The sequence below is a fragment of the Esox lucius genome, chromosome 1 (genome assembly GCF_011004845.1).
Source record: "Esox lucius isolate fEsoLuc1 chromosome 1, fEsoLuc1.pri, whole genome shotgun sequence".
NCBI lineage: Eukaryota > Metazoa > Chordata > Actinopteri > Esociformes > Esocidae > Esox > Esox lucius.
The window spans coordinates 40,361,288-40,381,017 of NC_047569.1; the positions used below are offsets into that span (position 1 = coordinate 40,361,288).

At 43.6% G+C, this 19,730-nt stretch overlaps 1 protein-coding gene across 1 annotated transcript; it reads right to left on the minus strand.

Moving 5' to 3' along the window:
* Positions 1-15,393: 15,393 nt before the first annotated feature.
* lpar6a (lysophosphatidic acid receptor 6a) lies at positions 15,394-18,677 on the minus strand. The gene has a single exon (XM_010864352.4). It carries the CDS (start codon positions 17,675-17,677, stop codon positions 16,532-16,534), a length of 1,146 nt encoding a protein of 381 aa, XP_010862654.1. The 5' UTR covers positions 17,678-18,677; the 3' UTR covers positions 15,394-16,531.
* Positions 18,678-19,730: the final 1,053 nt, after the last annotated feature.

Sequence of the window (19,730 nt, forward strand, 5' to 3'; positions counted from 1 at the left end):
CCCTGGCTTTGTTCTCAATCGAAAAATAACTAAAAAGATGCTACATGAACCTTCCATTATCCATTTAATAAAGAAGGACAGGAGAATGGATTAGGTTTTTAAATGATAGTGAGTGGACTTCTTGTTTTCATCTACAGCTTGCTTTTTGTTGCTAACGGGTTCATATAACTTTGAATGCATATAATGAGTCACATTAAGAGTTGCCATGATTAAATTCATGCAAGTTGAAACAGCCTGTGATTTCAATGGTTTCATACATTTTCGGTGTGAGTTTGAATCCAGCCCTCAATCGGTCGGTGATTTTGGTTTCCACTGACCGTTGCTACATCATTTTGTTGTCAATTAATTACACAATGTACAGTAAAGATTTTGATATTTAATATATTTCGTTGAGCAAGTCGTGACTTGTGATTTAAGTGTTCTCTTACTTTTTTTGAGTACTGCATATGTATGATGTCGGATCTTTTTCTGCAACTGAGGGCTTAGCTCCAATAGTCACGGTTTGCCGCTGGCAGAGGAATAAATTATAGAGGAATACATGAAGCCACATGGAGATCGAGTAATTACGCTGGAACGCTCTGATTTTAAGTTGAGGGTTTTGCTGAGGACAGTTTGTTAACTGACAAAAAGGTAATTGATTCATTGCTAATTAGAGACTCTAAGAAAACCACAGGGCTGATATGCTTAATCCAGGCTGATTGGTTAGAGCTGCTTGAAATGTTTCTTAAGCTTTGTTTCTGATGTCAAGTCTGGATAGAAAATATATTGTGCAAGCAACTTTTCTGTCACCGCTAGGTTATGGTGATATATGCAAACCCCCGGTTCTGTACTGAAATCTCTGGATGCAGTCTATCATTCAGCCTTGTGTTTTATCACTTGTGCAAATGTTCACACTCATCACTGTCTGATACATGGTCCAGTTGTCTGGGAGTCACTGACATCTAGAAGGTTCAGATATTGGTTGATGTTTTTTATGAAAGGCAGTGATGCAAAAACGTGCTCACTATCTAACAGAAAAATTTGTTTGAAAAACAGCAGTTAGTAAACACACTCTCAAGACTGGATAGTGCTGAAGATACATGAATCAATCAAAAAATGTAATGTACCAGGAGAGTATCAGAGCATCAAGGGTTCCAAAGTTGACCTTGCTGCTGTCATCACTTCATCCCTAATAAGAAAGAAACAGACAAGCTGCCCTCATAGAATTATCATGAATGTCTGTTCTAGTAATTGTATTTCTACAGCTTACATAAGCGTTCATATGAGTGGACAGGGAAGGAGGTGGACATGGACAAGGTGATGGGAGAAGATAAAGAAAGAAAACAAGAGTACAGGGGTGACTGGTTCTGTCTCTTTTGTTATTCACCCGAACCACCCACACACACTCCCACACACACTCCATCACACACTCCCACACACACTCCATCACCAGCCCATTCTGTTGCCATCTCAGTGTTATTGGCCCTGTGATGCTGGAGATTAGCTGAAGACAGGAGAAGCTATTGGCCACTGGTGCCATGTGGAGTCTTGTGTTCCTGATAACTTCCTGGAAGAGTGATGACTTAACAACATGTTCTGTCTCCCACATCGTTAAATATGTTTACTGCTCCGTCCTTCCTAGCTGCAGTGGGCCCCAGGCAACTCTCTCCCACTGTCTTGTTTTTTCTCTGTCTGTTTCTACCTCTCTCTATCCAGTGTTTCTGTCCTCCTGTCTGTCTTTCTCTTTCATTCTTTCCCTCCCTCTCCCTCACTCTCTTTGTAAATCTACTCCAGTGGATTGTGCCAGATGTTTTCATTAACTGCTGATGTCCTGTTTACACACTCACATGGAGAAAGGGGGAGAAGAAGGAGTGGAGGGGAGGGTGGTGTCCCATGGCAAATTCAACCAGCTAGCAGACATTCAACAATTCTAATCTTTGAATAGAGCTGATCTGAAGTAAAGATGGATGATATCAGTAGAATGCTGGCTAGTTCCTCCATCTGCCCTTCCTGTCATGCGGTTGGAGGACGTGAAGGGCTGATTGGGTCTACTGAAGTAGGGCTGATCTCTTCAGTAGGTCTATGATTAAGTGTTGTCTGCCTCGGGGTTGTGAAGGGGAACAGAAATGCACTGGATTTACAAGCCACCCTTGCTGTTTTGGCCTGGTGGTCTCCCTTCTCCACACGGAAATCCTCTCTCCAATATTATTACAGAGGCTGAGACCCTGGGTTAATAGTGTTACCCCCTGCCATCGCTAATCTGATGGGAGTGAACTCTATTCTATACTCAGCCCTTTATCAGGCTGGTTTGCATTTCCATTTCCTGACCACACGTCTCAGTCTTTTCTTGTACTCAGGGGACTGGGGTTAGTCTGAATTACATGCTGAGGTGTCATTTTGGATCTAAGGAATGCTCTAATTCCTTTGCTATCTTGTTGAATCTGAGGACTTTTGAGTCCTTTGACCACACCTGGGCAGAACCCACCTGATTGTCTCTGTCCTTGGTTGATGGACCTGACCTGAGCCCCTGTATTTATGTACCTGACCTGAGCCCCTGTATTTATGGACCTGACCAGAGCCCCTGTATTTATGGACCTGACCTGAGCCCCTGTATTTATGTACCTGACCTGAGCCCCTGTATTTATGGACCTGACCAGAGCCCCTGTATTTATGGACCTGACCTGAGCCCCTGTATTTATGTACCTGACCTGAGCCCCTGTATTTATGGACCTGACCTGAGCCCCTGTATTTATGGACCTGACCTGAGCCCCTGTATTTATGGACCTGACCAGAGCCCCTGTATTTATGGACCTGACCTGAGCCCCTGTATTTATGGACCTGACCAGAGCCCCTGTATTTATGGACCTGACCTGAGCCCCTGTATTTATGGACCTGACCAGAGCCCCTGTATTTATGGACCTGACCAGAGCCCCTGTATTTATGGACCTGACCTGAGCCCCTGTATTTATGGACCTGACCTGAGCCCCTGTATTTATGGACCTGACCTGAGCCCCTGTATTTATGGACCTGACCTGAGCCCCTGTATTTATGGACCTGACCTGAGCCCCTGTATTTATGGACCTGACCTGAGCCCCTGTATTTATGGACCTGACCTGAGCCCCTGTATTTATGGACCTGACCTGAGCCCCTGTATTTATGGACTTGACCTGAGCCCCTGTATTTATGGACCTGACCTGAGCCCCTGTATTTATGGACCTGACCTTAGCCCCTGTATTTATGGACCTGACCAGAGCCCCTGTATTTATGGACCTGACCAGAGCCCCTGTATTTATGGACCTGACCTGAGCCCCTGTATTTATGGACCTGACCTGAGCCCCTGTATTTATGGACCTGACCAGAGCCCCTGTATTTATGGACCTGACCTGAGCCCCTGTATTTATGGACCTGACCTGAGCCCCTGTATTTATGGACCTGACCTGAGCCCCTGTATTTATGGACCTGACCAGAGCCCCTGTATTTATGGACCTGACCTGAGCCCCTGTATTTATGGACCTGACCTGAGCCCCTGTATTTATGGACCTGACCTTAGCCCCTGTATTTATGGACCTGACCAGAGCCCCTGTATTTATGGACCTGACCAGAGCCCCTGTATTTATGGACCTGACCTGAGCCCCTGTATTTATGGACCTGACCTGAGCCCCTGTATTTATGGACCTGACCAGAGCCCCTGTATTTATGGACCTGACCTGAGCCCCTGTATTTATGGACCTGACCTGAGCCCCTGTATTTATGGACCTGACCTGAGCCCCTGTATTTATGGACCTGACCTGAGCCCCTGTATTTATGGACCTGACCTTGGCCCCCGTATTTATGGACCTGACCTGAGCCCCTGTATTTATGGACCTGACCTGAGCCCCTGTATTTATGGACCTGACCAGAGCCCCTGTATTTATGGACCTGACCTTAGCCCCTGTATTTATGGACCTGACCAGAGCCCCTGTATTTATGGACCTGACCAGAGCCCCTGTATTTATGGACCTGACCTGAGCCCCTGTATTTATGGACCTGACCTGAGCCCCTGTATTTATGGACCTGACCTGAGCCCCTGTATTTATGGACCTGACCTGAGCCCCTGTATTTATGGACCTGACCAGAGCCCCTGTATTTATGGACCTGACCTGAGCCCCTGTATTTATGGACCTGACCTGAGCCCCTGTATTTATGGACCTGACCTGAGCCCCTGTATTTATGGACCTGACCTTGGCCCCCGTATTTATGGACCTGACCTGAGCCCCTGTATTTATGGACCTGACCAGAGCCCCTGTATTTATGGACCTGACCTTAGCCCCTGTATTTATGGACCTGACCAGAGCCCCTGTATTTATGGACCTGACCAGAGCCCCTGTATTTATGGACCTGACCTGAGCCCCTGTATTTATGGACCTGACCTGAGCCCCTGTATTTATGGACCTGACCTTGGCCCCCGTATTTATGGACCTGACCTGAGCCCCTGTATTTATGGACCTGACCTGAGCCCCTGTATTTATGGACCTGACCTGAGCCCCTGTATTTATGGACCTGACCAGAGCCCCTGTATTTATGGACCTGACCTTAGCCCCTGTATTTATGGACCTGACCAGAGCCCCTGTATTTATGGACCTGACCAGAGCCCCTGTATTTATGGACCTGACCAGAGCCCCTGTATTTATGGACCTGACCTGAGCCCCTGTATTTATGGACCTGACCTGAGCCCCTGTATTTATGGACCTGACCTGAGCCCCTGTATTTATGGACCTGACCTGAGCCCCTGTATTTATGGACATTATAATGTACTGTATTTAGCAGACATTCGTAGTTACTGTATTCAACAGTCTTTTAGCAGACATTATAATGTACTGTATTTAGCAGACATTTGTAGTTACTGTATTCAGCAGTCTTTTAGCAGACATTATAATGTACTGTATTTAGAAGACATTCGTAGTTACTGTATTCAGCAGTCTTTTAGCAGACATTCTCAGTTACTATAGATAGGATTAGATTCAACTTTATTGTCATTGAACAGTATGAGTACAGTACAACAAAATGCAGTTAGCATCTAACCAGAAGTGCAAATAGAAAACCGGAAATATAGTATTTTAGTAAGTATTTTTTGTTAAGTATAATTTTATTAAGGAAATATACAAGTATGATATTTAGCAGACATTCTTAGGTACAGTATTTAGCTGAACGTCTTAGTTACTGTATTTAGCAGACTTCTTAGTTGCTGTATTTAGCAGACATTCTTAATGACTGTATTTACTGGTAGCAAACATTTAGCAGACATCATTAGTTACTATATTCAGCTGACATTCTTGATTACTCTATTTAGCACACATTTAGTAGTCAATCAAATTTATTTATAAAGCCCTTTTTACAACAGCAGTGAGATTTTGAGGACCATAACTATTTAAGGAGGAGTCATATTTGATTTATAATGGTGACGATCTTTTCATCAAAGTAGTTCATGTATTCATAACAACTAAAATGAAGACCCGTACTTCACTTGCTAAGCTTTGCTTTTTTGTTAACTTTGCAACTGTATCAAAGAGACATTTTGGACTGTTTTTGTTTGCCTCAATCAGGTTGGAGAAATATGCTGATCGAGCAGACGTGAGTGATTTTTGGTATTGTACTGTACTGTCTATCCAGGCTAGTCTGAATACTTCCAACTTGGTGGAGCGCCACTTTCACTCCAATTTTCTGGAGGCTTGCTTAAGTGCTCTAGTATTGTCTGTGTGCTATTGTCTGTGTACCAGGGAGCAAGTTTCTTGTTGCGTATTTCTTTTGTTTTTAGTGGTGCAACTGTGTCTAATCTATTTTGCAGTATTGAGTTTAGATCCTCGATTTGATCGTTTAAAGATTTATTTACTCTGTCGTTAATGAGCGAACTTGTAAGAATATCAAGGAATTTATTTGTAGTCCGAGAATTTATAGTACGGCTTTTGAAACTCATTGTTTGGGGGGCAAGTGGATTTCTTGTTTTAACGGTAAATGTAATAAGACAGTGATCCGATAATCCAGGATTTTGGGGGTAAATTATTAGATCTACAATATCTATTTCTCGTGACAGGACTAAATCTAAGGTGTGATTGTGGCAATGTGTTGAATCTGAGACATGTTGGATGAAACCCATTGAGTCAATTATGACTTCAAAGGCTTTTTGAGGAGGATCATTGGACTTTTCCATATGAATGTTGAAATCGCCAAAAATTAGAATACTATCTGCCATGACTACAAGGTTAGACAGGAATTTTGGAAACTCAGTGAGGAACATTGTGTATGGCCCGGGGGGCCTGTAAATAGTAGCTATGAAAAACGATTTATCGGCCTGGTTAACTTTCATTAGTAAAACTTCAAAAGAATGAAACTCAGTGATATGTTTGAGAGTAAATTTATATTTACTGTCATAAATATTAGCGACACCCCCTCCTTTTCAGGACGCACAAGGGATATGATCACTAGTATAACCAGGAGGAGAGGCCTCATTTAAGGCAATGAATTCATCAGGCTTTAGCCACGTTTCACATAAAACAATAACATCTAGTTTATGATCAGAGATTAATTCATTTACTGCAACTCCTGTCAATGTTCCTAGATAAAAGAAGAGCACCACTCCAGTTAGGATGGAGTCCGTCGCTCCTCAGCAGATCAGGCCTGGCCCTATTTCTGGGAGTGTCCCAAAAAGAAGGCCAGTTATCTACAAACTCTACCTCCTGCGACGGGCAGAACTCCGTTTTCAGCCAGCGATTGAGTTGTGCAAGTCTGCTGTAGAGCTCGTCACCACCCCTAGCTGGGAGGGGGCCAGAGACAATTACTCGATGCCGACACATCTTTCTAGCTAGTTTACACGCTGATGCTACGTTCTGCTTTGTAACCTCTGACTGTTTCATCCTAACGTCGTTGGTGCCAACGTGAATAACAATATCTCTGTACTCTCTATACTTGCCAGTTTTAGACTTTGCTAGCAGCAACCCCAGATTTGTGGCTACGTCGGTGGACAGTGTACGATCGCCGGCTGATTCTTTAGTCTAATACTGCATGTAATGGAATCGCCGATGACTAAAGTTTTTAGTTTTTCCGGACCACCGGTAGAAAATGCCTGCCGATCATTCCCCTCCGAAGACGGCTCGGGCCTTGACTCCGACTCCAGTGGGGAAAACCTGTTGAAAGTCTCAGTTGGATTTAGCAACGATTCAGGTTTAACTGGTCGACGGCATTTCTTCCCAGTGACCAAGAGAAAGTTATTGCCTGGCTGCAGGAGCTGTGCCGGGGGGCTAACAAAACTATCGTTTCTACCTGGTGGCACTGTCACAGATTTTTCTATTTCTACACTAGCATAGTCCTTGCCTGACATTTGAGTCAGAAGCCGAGCCTCTAACTCTGCTATCTTTAACTGAAGACGATAGTTCTCCTCCGTGTTGCTGCAACAATTACAGTGATAAGGCATTGTAATGATACTTAGCGTCGGGTGTTCAGGGGTGAGTTGTTCCGTTAATTATGTCCAAAAAGAGTCCCAGTGTAGTAAAGTTGGGTAAGAGGTCAACAGATAAATATTGCGTTGGTAAAACTCTTAAACTCCCCAGGGCTCCCATGTAAAAGAGATTTGATTATCTCAATGGGACATCCCCTGGTAAAATAAAGGATAAATAAAAATTAAAAAATTAAGTAGAATTTTGACCAATTAGTTTATATAGAGTAAATTCGAAAAAGTTTGGCAGGTAGCCAGGTAGATAACAGCAGGCAGAGTATAGCACGTCAACAATCCCACAATGCAGTTCGTCTCAATCAAGCAAGATCAATCAATCGAGTAGTCTCATGCAGAGACACAGTAGTGAGTTGGTACATGTTTGTATTGAACTTCACATCACTGGTGCCCAGCTCCCAGCCATCGTAGACCTCCAGCGCAAGAGATGTATGCGCAAGGCGCACGGCATCATCAGAGACCCTTCACACCCATGCCACAAACTGTTTGCCCTCCAACCATCAGGCAGGTGGTACATGTCTCGTTTCCACACCAGCAGGCTCAGGAACAGTGTCTTTCCATCTGCTGTAACCCTGCTGAACTCTGTGACCCATCACTAACCATACCCACCCGCCCACCGCTTAGTACATCCTCTCAGGGACCTTGTTGCACTACTCCCTTGTACTACTCCCTTGAATTACTGGACTCTGACGCTGCCTTGCAAAGTATGATAAGTATGTTCTCAGTTGTTGAATATATGTGTAACTTGGGATCCTCACTGCTGCTATCCCTGCATTTCTGTTGCACATGCCCCCCTGAGCCTTCCTAACATTAAACTTAGCAAGCACTTGTTTATCAAAGTTGTTTGTTGAACGTTTGTTGATAGTACTACCATCTATAGAACATCTACAGATAGAAATTGGGACTCTCAAAATAACAGTGCAACCCCCATTTGTGTATGTAATTAATAAAATGTATGTGGTTTTATTATTTATGTGTTTTCTGTCTCTAAATGTTGTCCACCACACCACTGGCCCATGACACCAAGTACATTTCTGAGAATGGGTAAATGTACAAAGCAAATAAATATGATTCTGGTTCCTCTCCATGTTAGTGAGGGCATTCCTAGCATAATAAAGTAGAAAAACACTAATGTGATATCCCCCCTTCTGGAGTATCAGGAGTTTAAACTATACCGCACCCTTGAGGTGCTTTGCAGCTCTCATATATTAGCAGTAAATGTGGTCTACACGCCCTGACTGAGAAGTGTTTGAAGTGACACCTAAAGCGCAGCACCACTCTCTGATTTCAGCTGTTTGTTTTGACAGCAGAGAGAGAGAACTGACCCCGGTCCTTGACACAGACACACAGCCGGTCCTTGGCTCAACTCGCATATCCAGGCCTTTGATCCAACAGTCAGAGTTTCAGAAGAGAGATATATGCCATTGAAAACATTTTGTCCAATTTCAGAATTTCTCTATTTTTGCATTTTTTTGTCGCTGAATGTTTTCAGATCTTCAAACAAAAATTTATTTTGATTAAAGGGAAACCAATATAAAAAAATAGCATGAGATGTGTAAACTTTTGCAAAACCAAATTCAACCCATTTTTTCAAATTTATCAGATTAATTGTAAGCTTACATCCATTGTCCAAGCATTTTCAGAGCAGGACAAAAGCAACTTAGCAAAAAATGTATTCATTTATTTAATTATATAAATTGCAGGTTTGGTAATCTTTATAAGAAATGTTATGAATTTTTATAAATGTTTTCAGTTTTACCAAAGTTAATATCTTGTAAAGATTATAATTCTGCTCCCCCTTCCTCTATCATGTGGTGATATGTATGTTTTTATCCAGGCATAGCTTTAGTATTAAAGCCTCTTCAGTTACTTCAGTGGCAGTTGAAATTGTGAATAATTGTAAAGTGGTATAAATGTTGGCAAAACAAAGACAGAAAAAGATGAAGGCTTCTTAACACTGTCTCGATTGGTTATCTAACCTTGTTTTATTATTATTATTATTATATTTATTTTCATATTTAATCCTGCACTTTTGTAGCTGTGTCAGCTAGGTGTTTGTTTGCTATCCCTGTTCAGTCCTCGTCAACCCCTCTGCTGCCTCCCTTCTAATCCTGTTTCCCCTGTGCATACAACCCACATGAAGTTCAACAAGGACCTGATCATCTAAGTTGCCCTTCAGGCCCTTGACTTTCTGGCCCTGACAGAAACATGGATTACCTCAGAAAACACTGCTACTCCGAGAGTCCCTCTGTGTTTTTCCATGGTCTGAGAGCCCCCGTCGTAATGATGGTTGCACATAGCTACTAATTTCTTCAAAGTTTAGATTTCTCTTTTGCTCACCTGTCTATAGTATTTCTTCCTTTCAATTCCATGCCGTCAAAATCACTTGTCTAGTCAAGCTTAAAGTTGTTGCAATCTTTTGGCCACCAGGGGCCATTGCTGACTTCCTCAATGGACTTGACACCTAAGTAATTAACTCAGCCCCTAGGGTTATCGAAAGAGCAATAGAAAATATTTCTAAATCTAAACCTTTGGCTGTATCTATCTAAACATTTGGCTGTACCTATTGGAGATCCTTAAGGTTCGATTCTTAGTCTGGCCCTAATCTCAGTCTATATAAATAAAGTTGCTCTTACTGCTGATAACTCTGTCATCCACTTTTAGGCAGAGAAATATCTTACAGCGGCACTCTGGATACAACCCCACCATGCTTGAACGCTGTGCTCACCACCCTGTGACACCCAACATGCCTTCTTTGACCTCCACCTGTTACGCAATATCAAAGAGAACAAAAATATATGCTCTTCAATTTCAGCAACGCAACGTGCCTCCAAAATCCTCACCCTAAGTGTGTCAGAGTGAGAGTATGTCGAGCCTACAAATAACTTGGTATTTGCTCTCCAGAAAGGCACCTTTCACCCACGCTGCTAAGTATACTCTTGTATAACTGACCGTCCTGCAAATCCTTTTTAATCTGTAATAACACAGGCTTGCAGTAAGAATGCTCCTTAATGAGTTAGATGTAGTTTGCCACACAGACCCGTTCAACGCTGCTTGTCAGCTCACCTTTTTACTTCCCTACGTTGTCTCTTCTCTTTCACTCTCCTCCAACGATGGTCGAATTTCAATTTCTTTCCCTTGTTTTTATTTCCTGTATAGTCTTATCCTCCCTACCATCTGCTGTCTCCTGTCACTTTTGTCTACTGATCCTCCTCACTGTCTCCTTTCCTCCCAGAGACCCTCAACCCTCCCCTCATGCTCAGGCCACAGACTCACTTCAAGCTCACAGAGCAGGATTGCAGGCATCTGAGTAAAATTGGAGCTAAATGGAACTAAATGTTCAGATTATCCATCATGCTTTCTCTGCCTCCTCACCACCACATCTTCTCTAGCCACTGCTCAGTTACTATCTAAGGGGTTTATTTACATTATGATAAATGTTCTGAGACATCAAATAAGACTCGAGACACTCAATTGTTTGGTTGTGTAAACTTGCAGATATCGACAGGTTGAGACACCACTTTCTGAGGCAGCCTATGTCACATCACCTTCCCTCTCGGCTGATTACTTTGCAAAAAAGTATGATGGGATGTCCCGGGACAGCACCCAGCTGTTCCCCATAGGCATCATGGCAGTCACTTGCTCCTGACCTCACACAGGAAGCGTTGCTGGTACAAATCCAGGTAGCTGGAAGGTACAGGCACTCATTTGGTCTACTCACTGTTGGCAGAGCTCCCTGCTCGTCCTATTAGGTCAGCTCGCCTGGCGTTTGACCAACCCATTCCTTTGCACTGTTCACTGGTTTCTAGTTGAAGCTTGCATCCGCTACAAGACTTTGGTGTTTGCCTGTGGAGCAGCAATGGGAACTGCACCTCCTTATCTTCAGGCAATGTTCTCCTTGGGTCCCCCCTCTACAGGACTACAGCTCCCGCTCGGCCCAGCCAAAGCTCTTCTCCATTTTTCAAAAGCATCTAAGAATACATTTTGATTTTGAACATCAAAATAAAATGGTAATGATTTTGTTGATAGCTACTCCATTGAAAAGCTATCTTAAAATGACTAAGGGTAAATCCTTCTGCATTAGAGCGTCTGCTAAAGGATTAAAAGTAAAATGTAAATAATTGGTATTTGCTGTGTCATTATTAGAAAAGCTGTCAGGGAAACTTGACATTTACACATTGTGAACCCAAAGAAAACACTGTTATTTCAATAGAATTAATGTTGTTGTTATTTTCAGTAAAATAACCTTGCATTGGAAGTGGGACGACTGCAACACTCTGTCAGCTCTATGGGAGATGTTCACGCAATACTGAAAATCAGCCTAGAAATGAAAGACTGAGCCCAACAGGGAGTTTCAGCTGTCCAAGCCACTGCCTCCAGCGCATGTGTACTGCTGTGGCTTGGGTTTGAGTCTGACCTACTGCTTTTCCAATTAACCATAACATGCCAGAAAATGTATTTGAAAAAATTAAGACATTAAGAATGGATACATGGGGCGCATCTCTAAAAATAATTGTTTAGTAGCATCATTGTGAGATGAGAGTCCGAGTCATGCTCACAATCAGAGGCCAGTACAATTTACCAGTACCATCTGGGTTTAGGGGCTTTGTATTTAAATGTGGCTGCCCTGCCTTGTGGCCAATTAGGTGGCTCCTTTGACCTCACTCAAAGTAGAAGGCCAGAGAGTGCATTCCGACTGCGGTTTACACTTCCTGTTTGAAAGGCCCAAGCAGTACTCACCACGCTGACCTCAATCAGTTGGGAGTTTCGATGAAGTGATCACAAATTAGGTATCACGAAATTGGAGAGGGGATTTTTAGTTTTGAAACAACATGCCAACCAAGCCCGCTGCCACAGTCTCTGCCATGACCAGTGCCTATACCAATTCTTTAAAAAAAATCACCCTGCTCTACAAAAGGATAGGTGCCTTTCCATATTTGCAGCTCAACATTCTGTTGCCATTGTTCTGGTCAAATATTACACTCACAAACGTCTGTTAAGTGTGTGTGTGTGTTTCGGGGAGTGGGGCACTGTTTAAGCCAGATATTCCTGGACCACTAATCCTTTGTTGATCAAAGACATGCTGCTGAGCTGAGTATTATGGGTAGAGGCTGTTACTGATTGTGCAGGACAGTACTGGCTTTATACTATACGTTTTATGGGAGAAACTCAATATCGTTTAAAATAGTGTGTTCATACCTGCTTGGGTATTCACTGAGTGCCAAAAAGTTGGGGTTTGCTGTTTAGGGAGTCTTGTATTTGTTCTATAAGCCAGGAACGTTTAATGTTGATGTGATCATGCTAATGATTTTGAATAGTATTTGACCCTTTCACTATCTTATTGGACAACCATGATTACACGCGGAGGCAGCTTTTCCAGCAGAGGAATTAACTGAAACAAGAATAGCAGTAAACAAGAGGACAGACCCTGAATCACCGTTGTTTTCAGGTGGAAGGCAGACGACGACACTGAGCATACAACAGATGTCAGAGGACAAGGTTCGGTCACAGGACGATGGTGAGGAATGTTCGGAAGGGACTTCGAGGGGATGTAAGATCCTGCCAGATTGGTTTTCTTGAAGTGTTCTTTCCAAGAGAACATTCAGAATGTCCGCATGTTGTAGTTCGACACTCCCCAAGTGAGTTTTACGTTACATAGAATCAGCGTTCTCAGCTTGGCGTGGGTTCAAAACCAGCAAATATCTTAGAGACGGTTTAACTTGTTATCACTGGACATTCAGCATTACACTTCAACATTACACAGTCTGAATGGATATAGTCACTCAGGTCCAGGAACACCGTTTTCATTTCGACCTGCTTGGTTATTGTCCTGTCCCTGGTCTGAATCCCTCCTTAATTATAAGGGGAGTATGACAAACTGAGGATGCTCAGGCTGTATAACTAGGTTTTTTTATGAACTATTAATAATGAATTGTGGGGATTTAAAATGTCTGCCTATAGCATGATGATGAGCCACACAGATGATTTTCTTCTTTTATTTCTGGTTGCATTGTCTCTTAGGTTAGAGAATCAGAGATTTGCACACATGGTTGTGCACTTTTCAGAGAGCTTTTTTAATATTGGCTTTTAAAAAGTGTGATGCTATCAACTTGGGCCCTTAAATTTAGAGCATGGTTCTCAGGAGCAAGACCCCAAGCCATGGAAGATAAAGGGGCAGTGAAAGATTTAAAGGCTAATGTTCATGGTGACTGAAAGGCACCCTGATTGCATTGGAGAGTTCATGGGGAAACACAGATTTTGTAAACGCATCCTCCAGGCTTTTTACCTCAGTTGAGCTCACAGTTACCCAGCATCCTCCTGGAGACTCCAGAATGCAACGAGGCTGGGCAACCAAATTCAACTTTTATCAATCCACACTTCGGTCGTGCTGGTCAACACCCTCCACCGGACCAATTCTGTGAGCAGGTTTCGAACCCTGGTCTTGCATTTATGCAGCTAACTGCAAGGCAGTGTCTTTACTGCTGCATCACTAGCCCCCCACCCCCCCCCCCACTAAATCTTTACTGAAAAATGTGGGTTCTGTAAATTAAGCTACACACATGTAAGATTGTGAAAGTGCTGATTGAGTAACTCGTGAGTAACATGCCAGATATCCTGTTGTGTGGCAAGACGCTTCCTTTACTCATCTAGGGGAAGCTGGCAAGGTACCACCTAAAGAAGCTATTTGTCATAGCTACATCCATGTTTGGGATGTAGTACACATTGATTCTTGAACAGTATGTCTTAGAAAGCCAAAATCAGCTCACTTTAATTATCAGACCATATCAAAACCCAACATATCAGCACGTTTTTCTCAAATTAAACAAACCATATTTAGCCTTGACACACTGTTAAAACTATGATGGTGATATCATGGATGGTCAGTCCTTGCAACTTTGGCTCTGTCTGTGAATTATGTCTCCAGACCAACTACTCAGCTTTCTACAGAAGAAATGGCCAGGGAAACACTTTGTTTCAAATGCTGATTGCTGCTTTAATGCAGTGAATCAAAACAGTGAGCAGGAACCAAAACATCAGCGGGCCTGCTAGCTGTATAATTCACCCCCCCTTTCCTCCTGAGTACCTCAGACCCAGAGACTGTGTCTGTTATCCCTAATCCCCAGTGTTTCCCAATATAGAGATCAAACAAGCCCAACATGCACTGCACTTCTTCCCATGGAAATGTAAATCAGTTAAGGTCTGGGTTAGTGTAAGCATACAGTAAGTTTCTCTTCAGCATGGTGAGTGGTGGGGGGGTTGCCTGCTGAACCTGGCCCCCAGGCTTCCAGCCCCACATGCTTACCCCCTAACCCGCTAAATCCTCCGACCTCTGCCCTCTTCACAGACAGGCTGCAAGCCGTCACTCCCTTGTGGGAGTCACATCAACACCATCTCATTGCCTTCTACCCAGGTTATTCCAAGGTTATACTATATCAGCCATATTGTTTATCCAGCCACCTTGACACTACTTTACACAAGTTTTCACTAATTTACATTATTCTACATAACTTTACACTTCCTTGGCTTCCAGCTGTACAGAGCACTGTGTACTATGCATAGCATTCAGTAGTTTGTCTCCCAATTAAGTAGTCAATATGGTGACCTTTTAAGCCACTTCTTTTTACTAATGTGGTTTTCAACAGCCTACTCCAGCACGACCGCAAACATCTCAACAGGTTATTTCCTGCATATGCCACTCTGCTCTTTCATCACTGTCCTGCAATATCTGTCTTCCGTCTCTTCTTTACAGACGAGCAAAAGAACAGGAAAAAACATGCAGTTTGATTTTAGCAGATCAACTGAACTCTTATACCAGCTACTGTACGTTTAATGTCATGATGAGATGACATGAAGGCTAGTGGCCAATACTAGAATCCATAATTATTCTATTTTGTTGTCAGGGTAAAAAAAACAACTCTTCACTGTTTTTTTTATGTTACAAAAATGTGTATTTAATGTTTGGATTGTTTTCTTTTATTCATTTCTCAAGCTGTGATTTATGGCATGAAACAGCCCAGTGTTTAGCAAATTCTGTGTCAGTGCATTTTCTTGTACTGAACAATTTACAATAAAGTGACTATTATTACTTCAGGAATCTCCTTCAGGCATAGACTAAACAAACATGTCCAAGACCATCTGTTTTAGAACATATACTTGGTACAAAATATCAGTGGACACCATGATGAATGCAAAGCAATCTATGAATTTAACATTTCTCAAATTGAGTTAAATAGATGCTGTGAATTGTAAACTGTAAATAGTTGGAAACAACATGACTTAACATATACAGCGGTAGCTACAAGTAGTAATCCTGCTCTCTCACTCTCTCCCTCTTTGTCCAGTGAAAATAATCCATTCCAGTTCATATTTTTCTGAAGTTTAGTAACTTTTTGGCACAATCATTGTGAAACAAAAACACAGTTGTAATGGCACCAAATTATGTTACACATTGAGAGGTGCAAGACGTCACATCACAGACGAACCAACTGGGCCAAACAGAATTCATGTGATCCACCATATTATTAGTAGACTGGCAGACTGTCCATGTAGACTGCCCTGAGATGAACACAGACTGAAATTCCATTCATATCCTCCTTTGCTTCAGCACATCTCAGCCTTAAAGATAATCCATTCATTTAAATAATTCACTTTCTGTACTTATGTCTGTACTGCCAGCCCAACTAGACAGTCAATTAGCCAATCAATCAGCGAGTCAGCCAGCCAATCAGCCAGCAGCCAGTCAACCAGCCAGCAGCTAACCAGTCATTCCACCAGTCATTCCGCCAATCAGCCAACAGCCAATCAGCCAGCCAATCAGCCAGCAGCCAACCAGCTGTTCAGCCAATCAGCCAGCAGCCAACCAGCCATTCAGCTAACCAGCCAGCAGCCAACCAGCTATTCAGCCAACTGCAGCCAAACAGCTATTCGGCCAGTCATCCAGCCAGCCAGCTAATCAGCCAGTCAACCTGACAGTCTCCTGAAAAACCCAGTGACAGCTGTCAGTCAGGACAAACCCCATAGTCACACTGAGGACTCAGTGACAGCTGTCAGTCAGGACCAACCCCATAGTCACACTGAGGACTCAGTGTTGTGGAACATCTTGTCCTTCAGTGTCCTCAGGCTGCATTGGAGGTTGGAGCTGGTCTCACTCTTCAGCCCCTCTGAGAAATTGACGTCATACGCCCGGCTGCCCACTGACTTCCTCTTGATTGAGTTCTGGATGGTCTCTGAGGTGAAGTAGTAGATGATTGGGTCAAAGCAGCAGTTGGACACGGCGATGCAGAGGGCGATGGGGTAGATGGTTCGGACCACGGACTCCACGGAGCAGCCCCTCAGCGTCCCGGTACGCACCAGAGCGTAGAACACCAGGTTGACATTGTAGGGGATGAAACAGAAGCAGAAGATGAACAGGTGTACCACAATCATGCGAAGGATCTTGGTTTTGTTCAGCTTCCCCCCGCGGTTGATGGCGTTGGGCCTCCTCAGGGTCTGAAGGACCATGACAGAGCATACCACATTGAGGAGCAGGGGAATCAGGAACCCCACCGTCTCAATGAAAATCACCACCTTGGAAAGGTGGGACTTCCACTGGTTCGAGGAGAAGTTCTCAAAGCAGAATCGCGAGGCAGACAGGTTGTTTTTGCGAGACGTGGTTTCCAGTTTGAATCCCGTCGGCAGACTTCCCGCCAACACCAGCACCCAGACCGCCACACACACTATCTTGGCGTTCCTCTTGGTTCTTAGCGCCTGTGACCGGAACGGATGGACTATGGCCAAAAAACGATCCACACTAATGCAGGTGAGGAACAGCATACTGCCATACATGTTGGTGTAGAACAGCGAGACAGAGAGCTTGCAGAACATGCTGCCGAACGGCCAGTCCTGGTTGATGAAGTAGAAGACCCTGAGAGGCAGCGTGAAGACGAACAGAAGGTCCGACACCACCAGGTTCATCATGTAGGTGGTGGTCTCGTTCCTCAGCTTCAGGGAACAGGTGAATATGTACATGGCCGCCACGTTGGTGATCAGACCCACCACGAACACCAGGCTGAACACTGTGCTGTACAAGGGGTACTTGAACCCGTCACTCTTGGTGCAGTTGGAGCTGTACGACTGGGAGGAGTTGTCGTGCGGCAGCAGGTTGGTCGGGGCGCTGGTTCGCATCGTGGTGAAGTCGGACGCAGACAGCAGAGGGAACAGGCTGGTGTTGTGCATTTTAGACTGAAGGAAACCAGGAGCAGTTGTGGGGGATCATTCGGTTATGTAAGAGCTATACAATGAAAGGATTTTGCTCAACAACTCTTGGCCCAATCAAGCGTGGACGTCGGACACAAAGGCGGAACTCAGAATGCAAGGCCGGATGCCTGGTAACACTGCAGAGGCTGTCCCTCCGTAATCTATGACAGGGATTTAGAGAAGCACTGAAACACAAAGGTTTTCATTCAAAACATCCCACGTTCATAGAGTGGAGAGCAGTGGTTGCAGCACATGATCACAGAGTTTCCGTCCCCATGTTGTGAGAGGGGCTGTCGGTGGTTCTTTGGGATTAGCTCATAGTTAAACGATCCCTCCGTGCCCAAAGACGGACTGCCGACCACGGAGAGCCGCTTGCCCCTGCTCCTCCCCCCGTTGGAGCTGCTTCTCGCCTCCGCCTGAAGGGCTTTCTGACGGAGCGAGGGAGGTGTACTTACTCCGACTGTCACACAACGTTCCCTCTGGTTGACTCAACCCGGAATGATCCAGTCCAAGTCCTCACAGGAAAAAGGCTTTAATATTGAAATAATCCATACGTGGTGATTTCTTTCTTTAATTGTGCAACTTGGTTTTTTTTTGTTAAAAAAGTTATTAAAGATTATAGATGCTCCTCAGTCTTGTTTTTCCTCTGATAAATGATCCAGGTTCTCTGTCGCAGCCCTCTTGTGTAGATTTGTAGAGGCAGTTGATGGTGTTGCTGTGCCAGTGTCACAGTAGAGGTTCTAAAGTCCAACAACGTGTTGCTTTGTCTTGAATGGAGAGCAGAGTGGAGGCACAGACAGAGCTCAGCCCTCAACAGTCCTTCGTGTTTAAGTGAGTGAGAATGTGTGAGTTTCTGTTTCTATTTCAGATTTGTTTCCTGTTCACTCCCGCCCCTCTGACTGTCTTCAACTGCCTCACGGACAACTTCCCCTCAGGGAAACAGGGATTGTGGTATGTTATCCCTCCCTGACTGCCTGTCTCCCTGACTATATCGCAGACAGTTGTTTTGTGGTTTGAGAGTAAAGGCAGTTGTTGTGGCCCCTCCCCCGAATCCTTGAACTCCTCCCTATTCCTTTGTTTGCAGTCCCGCTGTAGTGTGGGGAGATATCAACCAGAGCTGAAGCTAAAGGGATATTTCTAGATTTTGGAAACTAGGTAATTTTCTTCCCTGGATCAGATAAATCTCAAAATAGCTGATATTAGCTTATCTACACTATGTTGCTCAGTTTTGTTCATCCTGCAGTATTTAGAAATCAGACCTATTCCTGTTAGTGATTTTTCTGACCAAAGGATAATGGTCTGCTGTCTAAATGAAAATTAGTGCCATAGCACCCCCCTTGTAACTTTATGTTCACTGTCATAATCATCATAAGTGTGATACATTCTAAACTAAAACATTGAGTAAACATTGCTATGCCGGTTTATAATTAATTCTACCCTCAAACTGTCTGGAAAAACCGGTGATTGACCATGTTGACCTCATCACACTAGACCAGAACTTTTTTTGTTAGTAATCATTCAAAGCAGTAATATGTTTTGCAGCTCAAGTCATAGTGTCACGCTTGCAATGCCATGTTTGATATGAATTGGTTCAGCACGACAAGGGAAAGTATCAAAATATTTGCACACACTGTAGGCCTTTCTGTATAAGAGTGGCTGATAAATTATTTAAATATTAAAACTACAAAGGAATTACATTTCTGCGGACACTCTGCCCTCAATGGAATGAGTTGGACACCTGTGGAATAGAACAATGCATTGCAATCAGCAGGTGTCATTCAGTGATTTACAGATAAACAGACTGGAGTAATGTAGATATCCAGACTGGAGTAATGTAGATATCCAGACTGGAGTAATGTAGATATCCAGACTGGAGTAATGTAGATACCCTGATTAAAGTAATGTAGATACACAGACTGGAGTAATATAGATACACAGACTGGAGTAATGTAGATACCCTGTTTAAAGTAATGTAGATACACAGACTGGAGTAATATAGATACCCAGAATGGAGTAATATAGATATCCAGAC

Coding starts and splice junctions, on each gene's coding strand:
- lpar6a (XM_010864352.4), bottom strand. CDS start 17,677: ATGCACAACACCAGCCTGTTCCCTCTGCTGTCTGCGTCCGACTTCACC.